Genomic DNA, 24610 nt, shown 5'->3' on the forward strand with positions numbered 1-24610 from the left:
TGTTTCCTACAATTTTATTTTAAACTCTAAATAATAAACAATTAACTAACTTAGTTGGTCGAGTGGTCAGCTCACTCGTCACTAATTTTAAAAATCTTGGCCCAAATTGACGAGCTGTCAGCGACTACACGTTTGTGTCAAAATTTTTTACAAAATTTACCGAACAATTTGGTAAGGGAATCAAGTTTTCTTACCCAGTTCTCCCCTTTTTAGTTTGTGATTTGGATTTTGGTAATTGAGAGATTTTGTGATTTTGTTGGTTTATGAGTACTCTGGCGGTGGATAATCACTTGGAGCTCAATGTTGATTATTGTGACATTGTATGAATTAGATCGTGTATCTTGGAAGCTTGAAATTGAATCCTGGGAGTTGGAAATTCAATTGGTGAGAAGTTACAACTTTAGAGCTTAAGGAACGGTGGATAATTGAGGTATTCTAGGCTTAGGGAGAAATCGGCCAATGTATGGTTTTGGTTTCTCGTAGTTAATGTTTAATGTCACGTGAAAACTTAGACTAGAAAGCCTTAAGATAGGAATGAACTGAATGAATTATTGATGGATTGAGTATATGGTATATGATGTGTGATTCAATTTCGTAAACGGTTTGCTATTGGAATTGGTTAGTTTTTGGAAAAGATTTAACATCAGAATTGGTTTGATTTTGAAATAATTTGATATTGGAAATGATTTGAATGACCGAGAGGTGTTTGGTTTGGTGGTTGGGACCCTTGAGGAGTAGTAAAAGTCCAAGTTTTAGAAGAGATGTTGCTGAAATTTTTATGAAAATAGGAGGCTTCATTTGAAGTGGTTATTTAGAAAGATTTGGATTTTTAAGAATTTTATAATTTGATTTTAAGTTATTAAGAAAAGAATTACATTTTGAGTTTGCTCTATTTAAAAAAGAATGAATTGTGTTTTGAGTATGAATTGTTGTTGAACAAAATGAGAGGTGTGATACTAAGGAATGAATGATGATGAGAATTGATTTTTTAAGTCTAATTATTGAATGAATATGAATGAATTATAATGATAATGAGATATGTGTGACCGGGTAAGAGGCGGTGGCATTGTCCACTCGCTCCGGGTATAAGTTGAGACTCCAAGTAAGATGTAGTGGTATTATCCACTTGCTCCGGGTAAGAGTCAGTAAAGCCGGATAAGATGCAGTGATGTTATCCACTTGCTCCGGATAAGAGTTCGAGACTTCCGGTAAGATGCAAGGGTTGAGTTCTGTCACCGCTTGCTCCGAATCGAGAACTGTAGCACCGCCTAGGTAAGAGGCAGTGATGAGATTGTCCCCTGCTCCGAGTACGCGGGTAAGATGCAAAGGTTGTAGCATTGTTCTACTTGTTTCGTGTTTGGTGTTCTGTCCAGGGTTAACTACCGGACATGTCAGATTTGACTTTATAACCGACAGATGAGACTCGTCGACCATGGGGCAGGCATTCATCATATGCATTTGTTTGTTTTGTTTGATTGTGCATTAATTGGGCTTGCCTACGTGATTATTATGCTTACCTGCTATATTTGTTACCTACTGTATTTGTATCCTACTTGCGTTTGCTTTGTCTGTATTGGTTGTCTGTGCACTGGAGTTTTGGAGGGATGGAGGAAATGGTAAATGAAGGGTTGGATCACAATTAGATTGGAGGAGATAGAGAGTGAATTGTAGAGTTAGAGTTTAACGAGACAAAAAGTAAATTGTAGAATTAGAGTTAGATTGAGACTTGGATACCTTAAAGAGTTTTACCAAATTTATGGTTTAGTTTATTCCCTTAAGTTTATATCTGAATATCGGAATTTTAGGATTGCCTCTAACTTTTCTGAGACATTTTATATTAACTATGTGGGCATCTTTACTATGATGAGAATCTCCGATTCTCATTCCATACATATTGTTGCTTTTCAGATGCAGGTCAGGAGGCACCGCACTGAGCATTCTGGAGACTCCTAGAAGCGAAGAACTATCTTGAAACTTGGTGTTGGTATTTGGTTTATCTTTATATATGCGTATAGATTCTCCATCTTGTATATATTATGTTTTATCCCTCTTAGAGGTTGACTTAGAGAAATAGGATTTATATTTATCTGTTGGTTTATTTTTTGGGTTGTATAGATTCTAGCCGACCTTTACAGGTCAAGTCTAGATCTTGATTATATAACTATCATTTGGAACTCTACTTTTATATATCTGTCATTTGGTTTCCTGTATAAGCTTTCTATCTTTCCGTTTCTCGTGAGCATTGTACCTTCAATTTTATTTTCGTCGTACCCCTTTTCTTTCAAGGCTCCTAAATATATTATCCTTGTTATATATATATACTTTTAGAGGTCGTAGCGTCTCACCACCTCTATTTTACATCTTTAAGTGTAAAGCTCTATGTGGTAGAGTGTTACAGTATGCACCCACAGCTCCGAAGCTGAGTTTCCCAAACCACAAGAAGCAATCTTCAATCCCTTTCCCTCTCATAAGGCCCTCGCTCATTCCTTTTCCTTCTTCCAATTTCCATTCTCTCTGTTGCTACCTCAACGCTTCCGCTCCGACAAAGCTAAAAGCACTGACGGCGACGGCGGTGGAAACAACGTCTTATGGGATGCCATGGTCCAGGACTTCGTCAGAAACACCATCAAGCAGTTCGATTTTCTCATCATCTCATTCTTGAAGGACAATGTTATCGATACCGCCATGGTAGTGATTGAGTATGATGGTGAGAAGGAGAGAGAGTGGGATTGGGATCGGTGGCGGCAGTACTTATGGAAGCTTTGTTTAGTTTTGGTAGAGCAAGAAAATGGAGAAAATGCTATAAGGTAGTTTTTTTAAGGGGTTAAAGTCAGAGAAGTATATTGGGTTTGAATTTACAGCAGAACCATTTGAGAGCCCTCCATTTCTCTTAGTTGCAGAAAGAACAAGAAGAAAAGACCCTTTTGATGCTTCAAAGTCTATACAAATGGATGGAATATCACTGACCACCATTATTGGGCTATAAGTTCATCAAAACTCTTACTTGTAGTTTGTTTGGCTCTGCGTTTGCTAAGTATTGTGACTTAAATTTTTTGCTCTTAGACTTGCATATGAGTTTTCAGTTTTGGATTAAAAAGGTGGAGATTTTTAGGAAAAGTGAGTAAGAAAGGATCATTTTTATCTTTAGAAGTGTTACATGGAATGATAATAACCGTGTTTTCTTTGGGATCTTTTGTAGCTTTATGCAAAATGTGAATGCCTAGATGAGCTTCTATCAAAAGACTGAATATTAAAATTATTTTTTTGTGATGGTTATGGGAGTTAGGAAGGAAAAGTAAAGGGAAAAATAAAATTTTCATTTCAATTTTTAGAAAGGATAGAACTATAATTTTATGTTTTGATAATCTAAAACTCCATATTTGGAACAAGCTAAAATTTAACTATAACATGCTATAAAATTCACAAGAGACAAAAGGAAAATCACAGTGAAAGATGAGACACTACACATAAAAAAATCACTCATACTTAAAACTGTTTCTCATTACCAAAACAACATTTTGGAGAATTTATGCAAAATCTTTATTAACAATAGTTGAAGATAAGGAAACAAGTGCTATAGTACTAAAATTTGGTTTTAGATTTCTAGTTATTATTTAAGAAGAATAAGAAGAAAGGGTAAAAGAGGTGGAAGAAAAATAAAAATAGTGATATGTGAGTGAAGGTAAAAGAAAAGGAAAGAAGAATTGATATGTCCTATTATTTTGGCTAGGTCAATATAACAGGAGTTACATTAGATTTTTTTGTTGAATCTAACGGATCCGTGTGAACGGAGAGATACATATATTCACCTTTTAAAGAGATAAAGAAATTAAATATATTTTTCAATTTTTAAAAACAAAAATATCTGCAAAACAAAATATCAAGAATTTATTTATTTTTTTTCATAAAAATAAAAATAAAGTATCGCATGTAAAATGTTGTTCACCCTAAAAGAAGCCCACATCCACCAGCAATATCACTTCTACCATCATCCTAAATCGCCACTATTACTATTATTAAAGGGAATAATTGGGAAGAGCTTATGTAATTTGGCACGAGTTTGGAAGCCTAATTGTGTTGAGTATTTGAGTTGGTCTAAACATTTTTTTTGCCTAAAGAAGAATTATAAAACTAGGAAATAAAATTAAGAATTTTGTTTTTTAGAAAAAAATCTCTAAAATTTTTCATAGGATCAAACCATTCATTATAAAGACATTTATCCAAGGTAGCATATTTTGCTACGAAGTCAACAACCTAATTAGTAGTTTTTTTAGATTGGAATAACATCAGCTTGTCGGTTCCAATAAAAAAACTTCAATAATTATATTTAGGGGTAAGTATTGTTTTGGTCTCTAACGTTGAGGCTGAAAATTGAAACTGTCCCTCATCTAATTTTTTATTTAGAATCGTTCTTAACGTTTTTTTCGTATTAAAATCGTCATTTTTATTTAAATTTTTAATTTTATTCCTAAAGTATCCCTACTTTAAAAAAATTATAAAATTAAAAAAAAATAAAACAACGCGGTGTTGGTGTTGGTTGTGGAGGTGGTGTTGGTGTTGGTGTTGGTGGTGGTGGTGGTGGAGATAATTGTGTTGATATTGGTGAGGGTATTTTTGTTCAAAAAAAATAAAAAATGACAATTTTAATACGAAAAAAATATTAAAGACGATTCTAAATCGAAAATTAGATGAGGGACGATTTCGATTTTCAGCCTTAACGTTAGGGACCAAAACAATACTTACCCTTTCTATTTACTAGAACATGTTCAGAACTAATAAAATTTTTGTTGTGAATGAGACTCAGTACTTTTAAATAGTCTGTTTTGCAAACAACCTCTTTATAATCACACTTCCAAATTAAGATAAGACTTCGCCATATAGCATGCAGCTCACAATGAAGTATAGATAAAAAAAAAAAGAGTTTCGATACATTCTTTCAACCAGCATTCGTTCAATTCACAATCAAATAACCAAAACCAGCAATATTATTATTGGAACTTATACTAGCATCACAATTTACCTTCACGGAATATTGTAGAAGAGGAACTCAGTAAAGATAAGAGATAAAGGAACAAGAAATTGATGCATATGAAAAATAATAGTGAATTTTTTTAGATGAATTATGAATTAAACTACAACTCTTTCAGGTTTTCATGTTTCATCCGAATAAAAAATATCATTATTTTTATTTCTCCAAATCTAGCACAAAGTGATAAGAAAAAAAAAAGAAATTACCTTGTCTTTCTCTATGAATCCCTATATAAAATTTAGATTAGGTAAAACAAGATTTAGTCTGATCTATATATCTTTAACTTTTGGACAATCGTAAAAACAATGAATGACAATTTCATGGACAAGTAAGCATCAATGACAAAGATTTGAGGAAGTCAACCCACGATCAAATTTAAAAGCTGCAGTGGGGATCGCATTGTGAACAGCAAGTCATAACAGCAACTTATATTTTTTTGGAACCTATAAATGCCAAATTCAAAGCCAACTGTCGTGTTGATTACATTTGATTTATCGTCTAGGAAGCCATAAATAATCATTACTAAAAGTATAAACATTTGAAGATGATCCATTCTCTCTCCAACTAACTAATTTCTCAGCTTGAATATCTGAATTATACGCATCAACTTTCTTATTAATATCACCTAAGTAAGGAGTAGAAAGATCATTAAGAGGCCATGTTTCATTTTTTTATACATTAGAGATTTGCAAAGATGTATTTAAGATATGGACAAATGAAATTTTCTTCGGTAAAAGGCCTTTAGTTCGCCAAAAATCAAACCAAAATACCACAAAAAAATTTTTAATTATTGTCGGATTAATCAAATAAATCTGCCGCTAAATAGATTATCGTCGAATTTACTGTCGTCTTGTAGTTGACGGTATAAATGGCGCCGAAAATCTATTATCTTCGGATTTTTTTCGTCCGACGCTAATTACTGGTGAATTTTCCATCGGTATTTTCAATAGATTGTCGAGTCTGAATTAATGATTAATCTGATGGTACATCTGCCGGTAGGTTTTTATTTTTTTATTTTTTTGGCACAATTTAACTACAACTAATAGTTAAATCAAATTAAAATTCTTATTAACAAAATTGTTATAAAAAATCTAAAATTAACAGAAATTATTAAATTATTTTATTAAAAATAAATGGATGTACTCTTTTATTTGTTGTCACAACCAACGAAGCTATTTCAACTTTTTCGTCATGTGCGAGCTATCAAAATTTAAACTATAAAATTCCACATAATGAAGATAAGTGTTAGAAAATAATTTTAAATTTTTTTCAAATAAGACTAAAAACACAATTTATTTTTTAAAAGAAAAATCAATATTGTACTTGATGACAAGGAGGCAATTGGACTGGCAGGTGGGGAAGCAATTGTCAGAAATGAACATGGGAGACGTAATCACAAGTTGGCAATCAACGTGGTCTGAAAAATGAAAACTGACTAAAGTTGGTTGGTGTTGCTACGGGATAAGGCTAATTACTATTTTACTACTTATTACTTACTACCAGCTACAAGAATGGGATAATTTTGCCTAACCACGACTACTGATTCAGAGATCCAATTGAATTAATACATTAATACTACGAAGGAATTGTACAAAAGTGATTGAGAAATTTGTTAAAACTATAGATGGGAGCAAGCATGATCCATGAAATTAGTAGATTATAATCTTTGATTTGCATGGTTCAAAACTCAATTTTGCTTCAGATTTTGTTGAGTGAAAAATCCGGAGAAGGGAGTATCCAAAAGTCCAAATTATATTGGAAAGCCTCTTACTCTGATTTTTTTAAAAGAATATAAAACAAACAATAACCAATAATACAAATTTAATTAAGCTTAGCATGTAGTAAGATCGAATTAAACTAATACAGTACTATCTAATAACGCAATAGTGTTAGTTTTTTACCACAGTGTTCGTTTTATTGAAAGAGAGGCTTTGCCGACTTTGAGATCCGAAAATTTTCCTATATTGGGAAGGTGCCACGTGTATGAAGGAAGTGAGGCGTTGAGAGTTGTGGTCCTCGTGGACGGACGCTCCACCAAAAAGTAAGACTCGGTCTCAGTTCTCACATTCCCAACGGAACCCTTTGATATTTCATCAGATTTTTTCCCCAAATAATAATAATTTAATTCATATTCGTGTGGTATACTACTATCTTATTATTCACTGTGCCATAAAGAGGAGCTTTGAGTTGGTTCGTGGGTGCAAAAACCGATGTGATATCTCGCGGGAGGCACCGCCCGCATGAAATAACCATATAATACTAAAAAAATCTACCTAATATTCAATCCACCCTAAACCAAAATAATTATAAGATATTAAATATAAATACGTAAATATAGAGCAAGTGTGGTTGGAACGAACCTCCACTTCCCTACAAGTCCCCCTTTTTTCTCTCCCTACCTCCTTCACTTTTGTGTTGTTCTTGTTCCTCTCTTCACTTGTTCTCTCAATTCTTTTCTTCCTTTATTTTCATGTTGTTGTGAATATTATTGAAGATTGGAGAGTTCTTCGTCTCTGTTACGTACAGCAACCTCAATAGGTACTTCTACTACTTCCTTCTTCAATTCTTAGTTTACCTTTTCCTCTCTGTATTTTCTTCTCTTCGGATCTGTGATTCCTTTGGAAATTCTCGTTTATTGTTCCGTCTTTTCCATTTCCAATCCATTTTCGGCGTATTCAGCTCCTTTTTTTTTTTTTGCTAAAACTAAATTTGATACTGTACCTTTTCCAGATCTGCTTTATCTCAGCTCAATTTGTTCCGTCTAATTCAGTTGGTTGTAGGATCTATTTTTTCTGCTACATATTATTATCCATGTAAAAATTGGTTTTAATTTCTGTTCTTTTGTTTTTTGCCTTTTTTTTTTAAAAAAAAAAACTTGTCATAAAAATTGAAATGGTTTTCCTGTTAGATCTATAGCGGTTGAGAAATTCCAGGCATAAATTATTATTTTAAATTATCTTTTACCTTGTAGAAATTCGGTTTGGTTTTTGACCGGATCTTAACCTAGAGCTGTTCAAAATAATTGAAGCACGTTTTTCGATCTCTCTGCATATAATATAGGAGTATTAGTCATATTGGAATAGTTTCAAACACGCTTGATCTATTAACTCATTTAAACGATTCATTCTAAATCTGGTAATTTCCATGTTCATGAGGACAGGTTCTAGCTATAGTTGTTGATATAGAATCCAAGGAAGAAGAAGACGATGGAGGATATGTTTGCCATGATCCAGCAGCAAAACGTCGTCGCATCATCACGCCAAGACTTGAGCTGCGTGGTTTGTCCCAAGCCCCGCCGACTCGGCCTCCTCAACCTTGCCGCCACCGCCAACGACCATCCTTCCAGATCCTTCCGGTGGCATCTCAGGTAATGGTTTTCTCTTTCAAGTTTCAACCTCGACCTTTTTGTTCTTCCGATTGATTCCCGTTCCTTTTGGTTCATTCGTATATTTATTGAATTTTGCATACTTTTGTTCTGCAGTTGCCAGGCGGAGCCATGTGATTCAAAATCTGCCGGGTCAAGTCCTCTGGACACAATCCTTACCAAAGTAATTTTTCTTTTTTTTTTTTTAAAAAAATTTACTCTGATTCATTTTCCTTGTGACCATGGATCTGTGATTTATGTTTGATTAATTATTTTTTATTATGATTTGTACTTTGTTTGTGTCTTGGTTTAATTGTTGTTTTTTGGGTGGATTTGCAGGGTGATTTTGACATGGAGGAGGAATCATGGCCACAGGTTGCATCGTCTCCCCCATTTTTCTGCGGGTCACCGCCGAGCAGAGTAGCTAACCCACTGATTCAGGATGCTCGATTTGGGAATGAGAATTTCTCGCCTCTCTCCCCATCATCGTGGGTGGTGGTTCCCTCTCCGTCGGGGCTGCCACCCTCTCCTTCCAACTCTGCCAGGAAAGGAGGCTGCGTTCGAGCCAATTTTGGTAACAATCCGGCCGTCAGGATCGAGGGGTTTGATTGCCTCGACAGGGATAGGCGAAATTGCAGCATCCCTGCTCTGGCTTAAGAACAGAGACAGAGAGCAAGAAAACCCCATCACACATATATCTTCAGATTTAGATTTCAGATTACCGCATATACACACACAGCAGAAGAGCTTTGATAATACGCACACCTTCGGGAAAGAGGAGTTTTAGATGTCTGAAGACGAAAACAGTAGTTTATCTTGTGTCTGTTTTTTGTGTAAATAAGTTCAGTTCAGTTCAGTTAATCTGCAAGTGCAAGCATGTAAATGTTAATAGTGTTCTTGTGTAGGAAAAAATCATTTAGTCTTTATCAAATAATGAGGTCTCAAGCTCAAAATTGGGAGGGCTTATTTGGGTTTTAGTTTTGGCTTGGGCCTCTCTCTTTTAGGTGTATAATAGAAGATCATCATCCTCTTCTTTGTAAGTAGAATCTTTGGAGGATGATGGTTTGGAATATTTCATTTTGATGTTCTTTTTAGGGGTCTTTGAATTGTAACTAGCCGGCTTAAGCAGGAAAATATGTACAAAAGAATGGTTTATTTGAGAATCTTCAGTTTATGGGTAATTTAAAATAAGGAAAGTATGATCAAGTTTACTTTGTACAACAGAAATTGGAAATTGGTTTGTGTTTCCTTATGTTTATTTGGTGGTGCTGTTATGTTATTGATGTTCCTCTTTGATTTGGGTGCTCTAATAAGTTATACTTGCGTTTAAAATTTAAATGCGAACTTGCAGTTTTGCTTATGTTTTACGCCAAGCGCTTGCTTTGTATGGGGACTCATGGGAATTATGAATGGGCGAGGACGTCGCTTTATCATAGTTTTCAATTGTTTCTTGCGGAATCGACAAACGAAAATGAAGTTTCATTTCGGTCCTATTGTACCTTTGTTCGCTGCGATGGTTCTGTCCACGCGTTTTCGATGTTTTTTTAGGAGATTGTGTGGTTATCAGATTTGTTGGAATCTGTTGGACCTATTGCAATAAATTCACATAATACAATAGTAGCCAAAATCTCTAATTAACTTATAAAATTGGTTGATATTACCAGTTTAATTTACTCTTTTAATTTTACCTAACATTTCAATTTTCTCTGCTTTACAGATAACTTCTAGAAGTGATATTTCAGCATTTCTAATAGAAAATGTATTGGGTATTAATAGTTTAATACTAATTGTGTACAATGTGTATAATGAATTAAAAAAAATAAAATTATAATTAAAAATTAGATCAGTAATTAATTATTTAATTTTAAATTTTAAAATTTAAAAAATTAGAATTAGCATTTAAACTAATTTACATTATGTACGATTATTTCTAATTTTACCGTAACTTTCAATATATATCCAAAATTTACTGTCATCTTCTTCTCCGGTTCTTACCTTGCGTCACTGAATTCTTCGCCGGCCATACCGTCGTTGCATCGTCCTACCGACATTGTCCTCACCTTCGCCGGTCAGTCCAATGCACTTCGCCTTCCGATGCCTAACATTGCTGCTGCTGTTTTTGCACCTCTCTTTCGATGATACCACCATACTTTTTTTTCTTCTTTGGATTCAAGCATGGTTAACTTCTTTCATGATTTGAACCCTAAACCATAAACCCTATGTTTCATAACAATGCCACTTTCGTCATGCCTAGTTCTTCAAAATTATATTTCACCATAATAATTGTTTCTTCTCTTTATTTATCATCTTCTTCTTTTATTTTAATAGTCAATTTATGATAGTCATTTTAGTAGGTATGCGGATGGTTATTTTAATTTTTATGTAGATGATTATTTTGATTGGATTGGGTTTAATTAGTTATATATAATTAAAATATATTAGATGTTCAATTCATTAGGTATGCGGATGATTATTTTTATCCTTAAGTGTATGGTTATTTTTACTAAAGGTGAGTGGTGTGTGGCAAGCTAAATAACGACAATGGGATGATTATTAATGAACGTGGAGTAGTTGCCAGTTGAAAAAGAAGAGAGTACTGGAGTAAAATGCTTTACTAAATTAAGATTTTAGATGGTTATTTTTTTTCAAATAACTAACTGAATTTTTTAAAAATTTAAAATTTAAAATAGAGAGATTTAAAATTTGATATGAAATAACTGATGGAGAATTTTTGAATTTATTATTTATTTTTATTGAACTAAATAACTAACTCATTATACACATTATCAAAATTTTTTATTGGCTCTTTAACATAATTCTTTTCAATATATTTTAAAATGAATATTCGTAAGTTGATTTTTTTACTTGTTACGTTCTTTCTTTCTTCTTTCAATCAGTTTATCCTTTTCAAGGATTTTTAATTCTTTTGCACCTTAAAAATGTCTTGGCGTCCATCTCCCACACAAAAAAGCTTCCCCCAGTTGTTAGTTGTTAGGTTTTGATGAAGTGATAGTCATATAATCAGTTACTTATATCTCTGAGTTTGCTGAAGCTTATGTTTCAATATTGATGTTACATCAGTAAGAGATGCAGGTTTGTCTAGTAATTTCTATAGAAGAAATGAATAGGAAGGGCGATATTAATTAGGAGTTAGCTAAATGGTTTTGTTAATATATATCTTAAAAATATATGTTAAGATTATTAATTGAAAAAAATTTCGTCGAAAATATATAAATATTAAATTTTTAATGTATTTACCATGTATTTATTAAAAAAAATAATTTTAACATGTGTTTTTAGAATATATCTTAACTAAATTTTTAAATGAAAAAGTGCTTTAAGGTGTTTATTAAGAAGATAATAAGAGATATTTTAAAATTTTTTATATATTTAATACGTTGAAAATATAACCTATTTATCTTTTCAAAAACAAAAACTTTTTAATGGTATTGTTAGCTAGTGTTTTGAAAATACTTATTAGGAAGATCCATAAATTTAATAATTTTGTTCATCACAAAATATGTGACTTATCACAATATTTCACATTTTTCTTGTACATTGTGCTATTGGCCAATGAATAAATTAAGTGATGTGTGATCTGTTGTTTTGTGGTTTGTGTTTAGACTTGAAAGGAATTTTCTTGTTGGACGTAGATGGATATCCAACACTAATCAATAGAAGTAGCTATCGTCCAAATAATGCTCGCCGGCATCTTCCAAAGATGCCGGTGGATTTGAGACTAAAAAGCTTTGTCACATTATTTACTAGGAAAATTACATTGGACCTAACTATGAACTATGGGTGGGAAGAAAGTAAGGGTGCGTTTGTTTATATAGACAGGACATTGAAATAGAAATATCGAGATATAAAATTATGTTTGGTAGAGGAGATATGAACAGAGACAATGTATTCAGAGATACTGAATTAGTGTATTTAAACATAGAAACACTAACAAGAGACACAACTTATTTTTTATTTTTTCTTTCATTATTTCTGTTAATTTTTTATAATTATATTTTTATTGTTATATTTTTTATCTCAAATTTTTTTATAAAAAAAATAAAAATAAATTAAATTTTCATAATTTGTTCTAGTTTATCACCGAACAGAATACAAGAACACAAAATTTTGTATTTCTGTCCATCAGTGTCTTATCATGTCTTGTTCTCATTGTCTTGTCCTGTCATGTTCTAATAAACAAACGCAGCCTAAATTCACAGGTAGACTTGCAGTATATAAATACTAAAAGTAATGATACTATCAACTTAAGCTTAATATTTTTTAGGAGTTAAGTCTCAAAATAGTTTTTAAAATTGCACTCAAGTTTTAAAGTGATCCTTAAAATTAATAATTCCCTAAATTTATCTTTAAAGTTGCATTCCGGGACTTATAGTAATCCCTAAAACATTTTTTGTTTATTGAAAAATTGAGCCGAACTAATTTCTGTTAAAACATCAATGTTTTATATTTAAAAAAAAACAGCAATCCCCTCCTAAAACCCTAATACTTTCTTCTTTAACTCTATTCTTCTTCTTCAACATATCACAAAAAAAAAAAAACCAGCAACACAAAATATCACAAAAAAAATCAGTATCAATAAAAAAGGATCGATCAACTTAAATAGCAAACATCAATCAATGTAAACAGTAACAAGCACAAAAAATAGCAATAATAAAAAAAATCAACAATAATTATAGAATAGAAAACAACTAAAATCAATCGTTGTTGTTATATTGAAACAGAATCAGCAGCAACAATCATCCAGAACATTAAAAAATAATGATTGAATAAAAAAAAAACTCACTATGGCGGAGAAAGAGGAGGGAAGAGGAAGACAGAAGGACACAGAGAGAAGACAAGAGAAGATCGCCGATGCACGAGCAGTGACAGCAACAACTAGAGAGGTAGGTAGAAGTGAGCAGTAGCGGCGAAAAACGAGACGATGTGTTGATGTAGCGGGGTTGACTTGTGGCGCGGCGACGACAATGAAAGTTGAGACTTTGTGCTTTGCCTCTGTTTTTACCGTGTTTGAGTGTGAGAAACTAGATTGGGGAAGGGGTTGAGTGACACGGTATTGAAGCAGAGGCGACGAGAGGCGACGGCAACAAAAGTTGAGGAGAATTACGTGTGTTTAGTGTTATAAATGTGAGAGCATGTTTGGGGAGGGGGAGGGTGTCATGTTAGGGAAGGATAAGAGGAAGGGAAAGGGTCTCAGGTTAGAGAAGTAGAAGGAGAAAGGGAAGGGGATGGGTTGTGGAAGGAAAAGGAGAGCGTATTTTCTTCTCTTCTTTTTTTTTTCTTCTTTCTTTCTTTTTTTTTTCAAAACAACGTCGTTTCAAAATTTCGATGAATAAAAAACGTCTTAGGAAATATTATGAATCCTAGAGTACAAATTTAAAGATGAAATTTGATAACTATTAATTTTAAAAACTACTTTAAGACTCAAGTCCAACTTTAAAAACTACTTTAAAACTTAACTCTATTTTTTTTTTTCATGGTACTATAATAAATTAATGATAGTATCATATGTAGATATTACAAGAGTCCACATGGTAGATACTATGTAGGGTTCATGGCAAATTCGAATTCATAGTATACAATTACCATAAAAAGAACGAATTTATCTAAATATTCGTAAACTTATAAGAATGAAAAAATTGTTTTAAACAAAAAATTTGTCTTTTGTACTATTATTAATAAATGTCCTAAAATTAGTAAAATACTCATTAATAGAATTGACACAGCATTTATTTATAGGCATAGGATACTAATACAAAAATATAGAAATACAAAATTATATTTAACAAATAAGATATGAGTAGAGACATTATGTTTAAAGACATTAAATTAATATATTTGTGTTTATCATGTTCATTTTTGTTAATTTTTTATAATTATATTTTTTTCTCAAATTTTTTGAATAAAAAAATGAGAATAAATTAAATTTTTAAAATTTATTTTAATTTATTATCAAATAAGATACAGGAACAATAATTTATGTATTTCTGTATTTTATATTTTGTTTTTAGTATCTTATCTTATTTTATTTTCCGAATCAAACGCAGCCTAAAAATTAAAAGACAATTACAATTTTACAATAATAAGATGCACTATACGTAATCTAGTTTTTTTTTTCTACTTTTACTAATGGGCCGTTATAACTTCTTGGTTCAGACTTTATAATGAGCTTGAACTTGTTATTAAATCGAGACCAATGAAACGTAGCAAACTTGTTATTAAATAAAACACTGAATTCCTTTTTAAAGAACGCAACTGCTTACTGGTAATCAGTTAAAGCCCATATTCCAATACGGTTTACATAGGCCTGTTTCTTTGATTTCCCAATAAAGGCCTAAACAGAATTCTTTCCCCGAGATAAAATGTAAAAACTGAACATTTTTTTCTTAAACAAAAAGGACTGTCCAAAAAAAAAAAAGAAAGAACGAAAATAGAATGGTCCGTCTACCGGAAAACAACGAAAGAGGATAAATCATCATTATGATACTATTATCCCTTAGGGGACATCGATTAAAATAAAACCTCATGATTATTGAACCTCAAAATAAAATCATTAAAACATAATCCATCATTTGTAGTGCATTATTTATTTTAAATCGACATTGTTACTAGATTACACAAATAAGAGCATAACGTTTTGATTGTTTTCTCTGGCAATAAAAAAGAATGTGTTGTGACGGTGTTTGCTTCCTAAACAGAATTTCAACGAGATTTCGTGATTCATGTGGTGGTGCATCAAACTTGCCATAATGGTGTTCTATTTCTCAGTGACACGTTGCTCTCTTCAATCATTTCATTTCTAACATAGTGGCGGCGCGCGCTATGCAACCATGTTAAATCAATGCAAAGTTGCTCTGATCTCAGCCACTCACCAATTTTCATTTCAACATCTTACTATATTATAGTCACTATAGATATTATTAGTAATATTTTGACCATTATTAATAAAGATAGCGGTAGTAGTTTGCTAAGGCTAACTGCCCTTTGTGATAAGCACATAGCCACCTACTGAAAGTGATCACCAGCTTAGCAGCTCTATAAATCAAAGGGTATATTGCACGAACCGATAGATTCAAAACGAATTTTTAATAGTTAATATGATATATTAAATTTTAAAAGTGGTAGTTGTTAAATAAAAATGTGCTAGAATTTGAAGCATTAATTTAAATTGAGTAAATATTAAAAAAGTGGTCAATTGAATATCCGGAAGTGGACAAAGCAAGCTAGACAAGAAGAGCAGAATGGGCAGACATGCATGTGAAGTTACTATTTGCAAGTTGCAATCGCTGTCAATGAACAGCAAACCCGATTTGAGATCCGAGACAGCTAAAGTGGCAAAACGTCGACTGCATTAGGAAACAGTCTCCATGATCCATGGATATTAATGTTAATGCTCAACTTGCTTCCTACTTCAATGATAAATATCTTGGGTCAACCATGTCGAGCTCTCAACCTTTAAAATAATAAGTTAATGAATCTCTCATCTTATAAATTTTTTATTTTTTTTGTTTTATTTGATCTGGGACTAACTTCATACACTCCTCACAATTACAACATTAACAAAGTACTCGATTAAAACAATTTGAATTAATCGAGTATCTGCTTAAACAAATGTAAAAAATTAAATCATGTTTTATGTATACTATAATTTGTTAGTTAACAACAAATCTTTTAATAGAATTTAAATCCATAATACATTAATTGTTGACTTCTCGAATTGAAAAATATCGTAAACAACAAAAAAATTTATATGATAAGTTGTATATTTCTTATTTTTTGACATTGAAAATGATTAATAAAAGATAAGAAAAAATAAAAAATTTATTTTTTATATCATAAAAAAATTAGGATATAAGAGCGAGTGTAGAGAAAAAAAATTCAAACATTATTTTTCGGTTTTTATTATTGACCTACTAGCTATCTATGGTTTTTTTCTCTATCTGATTTGTATTGTGTGTATTATTTTTATGTTCCGTTTGTTTGAATGCTCGTTGTATCACTGTAATCTGTAAACGCCATTATTGTTTAAGCAGAGCTAAGTGTTAAATTCTGCCGCCAAATAGAAAATGAGAATGAATTATTATACATGTAATGAACATAGAGGTCCACTTTATTTTATTCGGGTAAGTAAGCCCAGTGGGAGTATGGCCCACCGAGAAAGGGAGTGGGCCTTAAATACTAAGTAGTAGTTATCGGAATAAGAGAAAAGCAACAAAATTGGAGGGGATAATGGGATATTCATATTTGGCTAAAAAAAGGAAAAAAGAAAAAAGAAATGATCAAGTTGGAGGGAGGGAAAGGGGATTTGGTGTTGATGGTTGATGGTAACAAGTTTCCAGCTTTATGCATGAGATTTGAATGCTTGTGAGATGCGATGCAAAAAGGTGTGGCCCACAGAGTAATTTGGAGTTTATGCCGACAGTGGAGCATGCATGCAACAGGAGCATATTAGGAACAGTGCAATATTGGAGTAGGCATGCTGCTTGTGAAGGCTGACACTGTCTATGTCTTTCACCTCTCCCAATCATATCTCATTTCTATGCAAACTCATCAACTTATGCTTCCTCTCCTAATTACTGCCGCTTGCCCAACATGCATTTGCCTCTCTTTTAATTTGCCTTTCTTTTCCATCATTCACACGCCACTCACTGCCCTCACCACCATGCACGGACAAAATCATTCTAAGCCCATCTCCCATAAAGAAATTTAAAAAATATATATTATTATCTAAACCAAATTGTGTACATAATTAACATGCTTTTTTTGTGATGAGATGATTAATGTTATGCACATGAATGTGCTTATGGGTATGGTTAATGTGTCTCTAAATATGTAGTTTATATTGACTAGTATTATTTTTAAAAAGAAAATTGTTAGGTGTTTAATATTTTAATTATATTTAAATTAAGGATTAAGTACAATTTTAATCTTTAAGATATAGATTAAAATTTTTTTTTGTTCTCAATCTTTTTTTTCATACAAATTCATCCTTAAGATTTAACTTAATTTTAAAATGATCTTTACTTTAGGAACCAAAATCGTACGAAATTGACGACAGAAACGGAGGCATAGTGAATCGTGGATAATTTTTTCTTCTTTCCTTCTCCTTTCTTCTTTTTTCCTTTTCCCTTCGAAAGAGAAGAAATATTCTCTTTCTCTTATTTTTCTTTTTTTATTTAATCCAAAATTTTAATATTTAAGTTAAAAGAACATTTTAAAATTTAATTTTAAACCTTAAAAACGATTGTATACAAAAAGAATTGAGAACGAAATAATTTTTTGACCAATATTTTAGGAACCAAAATTGTACTTAATTCTTAAATTAATATTAATTTAATTCTTTTTTTACGGTTGACTCCTAAGTCCTAATATTTTTGTTCTGAAAAGTTGGAACTTGAGTTAGCGCCAATCTAAGGCTTGTTTTTGGTCCCCATGCATAGCAATACTCCAAGGAGGATAAATTAAATAAAAAATTTAAAGAAAGAAAAGCAGGGATTCAGTTAGGCATAGGATGGGTTGGATGAGCATGTGGATGCACGATTTCACAGTTAATTAGGTAGTATAGATAACCGTAAAAGAAAGCATGCACTAGCATATCTATATTGAACCTGGATAGATTAACTAAAATAATGAAATAAGTGTTTGAATTGCGTATTAATGAAAAGAGAAAAATATGATAGGTAGAAGAAAACGTGAATTTTGGTTTGCATAGAGACTAGGGTGTGTATAGTAGTAGTTGGGGAGGTGAGTGTAAGTGCATAAAAGTGGGCCAGATGCAGAGTTTGACTCGGTTGGGGCAAAATATTTTGTCGTCAAGAGAGAGGGGCAATGCCGGTTATTCATTCCCTCACATGACCTAACCAACTTGTCCATCCACTTCTCTTCTCTGCTATAAATACTCCCTTTTACTTTTCATTACTCACAAGTCACAACCCATTCCTCCCCCCTTTCTAACTCCATGAAGAGGCAAAGGGCACCTGCTAACATCATGATGAATCCTCCTCCTCCTCCTCCTGCTACTGCTGCTGCCAAGCCTGAAGATGTGTCTGTAATAATGGGCAAGAAGAAAGCCAAGAAAGAGGCAACTACCGCTGAGCAGCAGCACAAGCGGGTGGAGGAGAGCAACAGCAACAACAACAACAATAACAGCAAAGAGGTGGTTATTACGCCTACTGGTGGTGAGGATACTAGTAACTGTGAGGAGAACATGATGATGATGATGGCACCATGGATGGATGAACAGATGTCATGGGGATCTGCATGGCATCCTGGGTGGGACATGGACTTCATGGGTGAAGACTTCACTGCTGCCATGTACAGTGATGTTGTTTGGGACTATGATATCTGGAACCTCAACAACCAAATCCCAATTCCACATTACATGCAATGAGGAATGAGCTACCTACCCTATCATCCCCCTAATTTCTGTTACGTTTATTAATCTTCACTCTTCTCCATGTATTTACTACCATGTCTTTCTTTCCTCCAATCTTAATTAACTTATTAATTACGCCACTTAATCTCTCTTGTAATCACTAATTAAGTAATTGGCTGGTAATGTGGTCAACTAACACCACATGTGAGTTTGGTACACTATTAAATAAGACACGTCGTCACACGTCCCAATCTTACATTAACACCATAACAGTTACGCTATATTGTAAGTTTGTAACTTGAAATATCTAAAGGAATCAGATTCACATATAATTATAACTGTCCAGTCCCAGAATTAAAGTGGATTCTGGACTCACATATTCAGACGTGCAGGGGAGAAACTCTGCTTTAATTATTTCCTATATCGGATACTATATATTATTCTTATCATACCCACTACTCTTTCATCTTTTATCAGATTATCACCTCCAAACAGTTACTTCATACTTATGCTTTATTATTATTTATTAATTATTTTCATTGTCTCCGTGTGACACACATTTGGTTACATAAAATCCAATGAAAGGGGAAACGTAAGGCAGCTGGTAGTGTAGGACTTAAGGAACAACATAAAAACAAAGACAATGATGTCTATAGTCTAGAGATGCATGAGAAGAGAAGAATTGTGCATTAAATAAACGTTGGAATTGATGAAGTGCACTTTACCCTCGCTTCGTTGTTGAATCCGATGATGCAAATAAATGCATTGGATCCTTCTTCCTTTGGTCCCTTTACCTGTACCAAGCAAGGGTGACAACCGAATGAAAAAAAAAATTGAATTAATACTTTATGCGACTTTAATATATAAAAATTATATGATATATTTTCAATTCTATAATAAAAACTTGTGATATACATTTAATTTATGATTCTTTTATATGTACGAAAGTTATATTCTTATTTTATTTAAGGAGGACTAACTTATTTATGTGTATATATTGTTATGTTTTAAAAATTATGTAGTATTTTGTTCATGATAATTAAATTAACAAAAATATTATTCATCGCTGAAATTAGTTATTAATTTATTTATATATAAATATATGTATAATATAATTTATTTTTAATATATATTTATATTTTAATATGTATTTTATATTAATAATTAATTTTAGTGATTGATTTTAATATACACGTAATATAATCGTTAAATTAATCATGTTTTCAAACTGGTTAGATATTATTTATAGTATATTTAAAGGGTTGTCATTTTTCAATCTTCATATATATATCCCAAGTAGTGGGAGGAGAACAGTCCGGGGCTCTAATCGCGTGCCTGTTGAAGAATGAGCCGGCGACTCATAGACAGTGGCTTGGTTAAGGGAAACTATCGGAGCCGTAGTGAAAGCGAGTCTTCATAGGGCAATTGTCACTGCTTATGGACCCGAATTTGGGTGATCTATCTATGACCAGGATGAAGCTTGGGTGAAACTAAGTGGATGTCCTTCAAAAAAGTCTGTATTCGCCACTTTTTTTATTAAAATTGAGAAACCCCTTTTTTTTTAGACAAATGCTTTTTCTGTTTCAAAGGAGACTGCGGACAAAAACAGGATTAGAAAATCCATTTGAATCTCGCCCTTAACTTGAAGGCTATGCCATCCTAAGGTGCTGCTAGATGGAAGGATCTTATCAACGTCCATGAATAATAAATCATAGCATAGATCAAACTGCCGAATCGGTATTAGTCCTGATATAACCAGTATAAGTCGGTTACACGATTATAGCTTAGTAACATAACTGAAGATTTAAACACAGTATCATAATCGATCTTTGTTCTATAACGCCGGATAAACCATTAACTCATTTTGTAGACGTTATTATTCGACTATTTCCATTCTCTAGACTATAAAGAACAGATCGGAAAGGTCTATGAGGTATGTGTAATTTTCTTAAAAACTTAACCTCACTAGAATACCTATTTACTTGGGCGTCGGAGTGCCTTTTATAGATCCCTAACCCGCCGTTCTGCTTATCATCGACGTATATCACATCCTAGCTAAGAAGCTCGGCGACTCTCATCAGGAGGCGAGTTATACATCGGAACATCCAAGCAAGAACATTTGGCGCCTACCATGGGACCCGAGGGTTTTTGAACACCCTTTTTTTAACGGCCCTAAAAACCTTGACGTCTCTCCATGGCGGATGTGCCTCCCCCTATCCCATCCGAACTTCTTCGGATGGTAACCAAGTTACAACAGGCAAATCAGCACATGGCAAAGGTAAATCAGCGAATGGCTGAAGAAAACCAAAGAATGCAAAACCAAATTACAGAATTAGCTAATGCCCGACTGAACACAATAATGATCGTCAAGAGCGCCAGGAGAATGAAGAGCATCGGTCGGAACCAACACACGTATCTAAAACTCCTCGCAATAACAATAATAGAGGACTAGAAAATGAGGAGACTGAACCTGACAATTCCGTTGGACCCTTCACGTCCGATATCATGAACTATCAAATGCCTCGGCAGTTCACTCTGCCGACGACCCTTACTCCTTACGATGGGTTAGGAGATCCAAAGCAACACCTCAAGAAATTCTGATCTATCATGATAGTAAATGGTGCATCTGATGATCCTATTTTATTTCTTTGTTTTTCTTCGTTTTTAGATGGTCCTGCACTTGATTGGTTTTGCTCTTTGCCTGCAGATTCTATCTCACGATTTCAGGAGTTGGCCAAGTAGTTCGAGGACCACTTCGCAGTATCGGCAATATACTTGCATGATTCCGACTACCTGAATACCATCAAACAAGGCCAACAGGAGAGTTTGAATGATTGTATCACACGTTTTACAAAGATCGCTATGCGCATTCCCGACCTTCATCCTGAGGTGCATTTGCATGCTATTAAAAGTGGGCTACGCCCAGGCAAGTTCCAAGAAGCCATCGTTGTGGCCAAGCCAAAAACCTTAGCCGAGTTCCGAGAAAAAGCCGAATGTCAGATAGATATCGAAGAACTTTGCCAGGCGCGAAAAGTAGAAAAAACGTCAAGCGCCAAAGACGATGATAAGCCTCGAGATAACAAAAAGACTTTCAAGCCGGTACCTCCATACGACTCATACACCCAGTTTAACACAAACCGGGATGACATTATAAAAGAAATCCTCAGTGCAAAGCTGATCAAGCCGCCCTGGAAGACAGACAACTATCCGGAACCAAAGAACATCGACAAGTCCAAGTATTGTACCTTCCACCAAAAACAGAGACATAAAACCGACGAATGTGTCATTGCTAAGGATCTTCTAGAACGGTTGGCAAGACAAGGACATCTAGAGAAGTACATTGCTGGGCATATGCAGAAGAGAGCCGTACCAAGCAACGATACATCCTTGATAGGCGCGTCATCCCGTGAGAAGGAAAAAGCTCCTATACCACCACGAGGTGTGATCAATTACATCTCCGGTGGATAAGCCGGTGGAGGGCATACAAGCTCGGCCCGGAAACGCACGTATCGGACCATGTTAACAGCCGAACATACTACTAATGAGCAACTAAGGACTGCAACCAAGGTTCTGAAAACCGAACCGGTCATCGAACCGCTTTAGTTACTGGTTTACTAGTTCACAGGTTCAACCGGTTCGATCGTGGTTGAACCGAAAAAACCGTTTTATAACAAAATAATAAATAAAATATAAATAAAAACATTAAAACATAATTATAATTTAATATAAACTTTAAAATATCATCCGAATTAAAAGTACTATATAAATCAGAATGTTATAATCTCATTCAAATACAAACTCAAAAGTCAAATAAGAAAATCAACCAACTAAACATAAAATGCCAACATCCAAATTTGTCATCAATCATATTCATTCATATTCACAATCCCTTGCCTTATTCAGCAGCACAAAAATTGAATTCAGTGAAACCATTTATCCACTTGAAATGAAAATGGCAAATAAAACACCTGCTCTGAGAACATCAGCAACAGCATCCTCTGCTGATTTTGCATACTTCTGATTCTGATATTCATAAACAGTGGCCACTACATGTTACGATTTAATATTAGGAAGGGTATTAGTTATGCCCATTAGAATTACTTAGTCTTTTAAGAGTATAGATAAGAGACTTTTATAAATGTATTAAAGGAATTAATGAATTGATATTGAACTTGGTTCAACTAGAGAGATGTCCACCAACATACATAAGAATTAATTTACAAAGAATAAATATGCTAATAATCACATTCTATTTGATCTGCACAATTTCATTTATGCATGTGTTTTGCAGACAGACGGCAATAATAATCCATCATATACAAGACCAAACAAGCAGCAAATCAAAAGAGTAAATAAATGAAAGAAATATAAAAGAAGCAAGTATATATACCTCAAAAAATCCCTCATGTAAACAATGGAAACCATGTTTATTCACAATGAGTTGCTTGCAAGAAATTAAAATGTGCATATACACAGATAGAGTAGGTAGAAAGAGATGTAGAGAGTAGACTAAAAGAGTTTAATTTGGTGATTAAACTGCAGCATTCAACAAAGTAGTAAGACCTCTTCTGCAATTAAGCTCAACGTAATCACTGAGCCAAACTTTCTCAAAACATAACAATTATCAAAATTTATCACAATCTAAACTCATATCTAACAAACAGCTCAAAACTTCAGGCCATCAACACACACCAACACTGGCAACAAAGATCAAACAAATCATCAAATTGCTGTGTATAACAGTAACAATGCATGTTGCAATTGATCAGATACATTCTTTTAACTTTGACAAAAGCTTCATTCACAGTTAATCACTAATCAGTTAACAACAATTATTAACCACACTCATAGTTCATCATGTTGAATCACAGTTCAGTCTCAGTAATCAGTTTCACTAATCACTCACTAGTTAATAATCATAGTACAGGGAGAATCACAGTTCAGTTTCATGTTGAACTTGATTCAGTTTACACTTCACAGTTTCACACTACACAATTCAAAGAAAAATTAAACAGGGAGACAGAATTGAACCAATTCATAGTTTCGGTGTTCATCATCTTGAATCACAGCTCAGTTTCAAACTTCCAATTCAAAGTAAAATACCTCTAATCAGTTTGAATAATCAACTAATCACACTACACAGTTCAAAGAAAATTAAAACAGGGAGAGTGGGAGACACTGAGACAGCGAAGGCACCTTCAAGGCAGAACATGCAAGTATGCAATAGGGAGAGTGAGAGTCAGGCGGTGGGAGACAGCGAAGGCACCTTTTCAGTTCTCCATGGCTGCTGCGGTGGCATGACGGCGGTGGCTCGACGGCGGTTGCTTGACCCGTGTGAGAGTGAGGCACTGAGACGTTCTCACTTCTCAGTACAGTTCTTGACGGCTCTAGGTGGCGCGACGGCGTGTCTCGACGGCGAGCCCTCGACCCATGTGACGCGGTGATGCCAGTGACTTCAGTGAAGCAAGCTTTCTCGAAGAAGAATCATCAACAATGGGAAGTTGGGAACCACTGAAGCAGAGAGAGCAACAAAGGGAATTAGGGATCTCAGTCTTAGCCTTGGCCTTTGGGAGTTTTCGTGATTTAGGGATTCAGACTTCAGGGGGACTCAAAAACGGCAGCGTTTTGTTGCTTACTTAAAAACCGGCCGGGTCACGGTTCGGTTCGACCGACCGGTTACCGGCCGGTTCGCCGGTTCAATGCCGATTTTTTAATTTTGCGGTTTTAATGATTAATCGATCCGTTTTTAGGTCCGGTTCACGGTCCGACCGGCCGGTTCGAACCGGTTTTCAGAACATTGACTGCAACCATACCAGAGATGACT

At 33.9% G+C, this 24610-nt stretch overlaps 2 protein-coding genes across 2 annotated transcripts; both read left to right on the forward strand.

The window, feature by feature from the left end:
- The first annotated feature begins 7324 nt into the window (after window positions 1-7324).
- LOC107467455 (uncharacterized) lies at window positions 7325-9556 on the forward strand. Its single transcript, XM_016086556.3, has 4 exons — window positions 7325-7567; window positions 8190-8396; window positions 8511-8577; window positions 8733-9556. The coding sequence occupies exons 2-4, from the start codon at window positions 8236-8238 to the stop codon at window positions 9048-9050; spliced, it is 546 nt and encodes a 181-aa protein (XP_015942042.1). The 5' UTR covers window positions 7325-7567; window positions 8190-8235; the 3' UTR covers window positions 9051-9556.
- Window positions 9557-18308: 8752 nt separating this feature from the next.
- On the forward strand, window positions 18309-18926 carry LOC107467438 (uncharacterized). Its single transcript, XM_016086538.3, has one exon. It carries the CDS (start codon window positions 18370-18372, stop codon window positions 18799-18801), a length of 432 nt encoding a protein of 143 aa, XP_015942024.1. The 5' UTR covers window positions 18309-18369; the 3' UTR covers window positions 18802-18926.
- The last annotated feature ends 5684 nt before the right edge of the window (window positions 18927-24610 follow it).

This window comes from Arachis duranensis, chromosome 9 (genome assembly GCF_000817695.3).
Source record: "Arachis duranensis cultivar V14167 chromosome 9, aradu.V14167.gnm2.J7QH, whole genome shotgun sequence".
NCBI classification, from domain to species: domain Eukaryota; kingdom Viridiplantae; phylum Streptophyta; class Magnoliopsida; order Fabales; family Fabaceae; genus Arachis; species Arachis duranensis.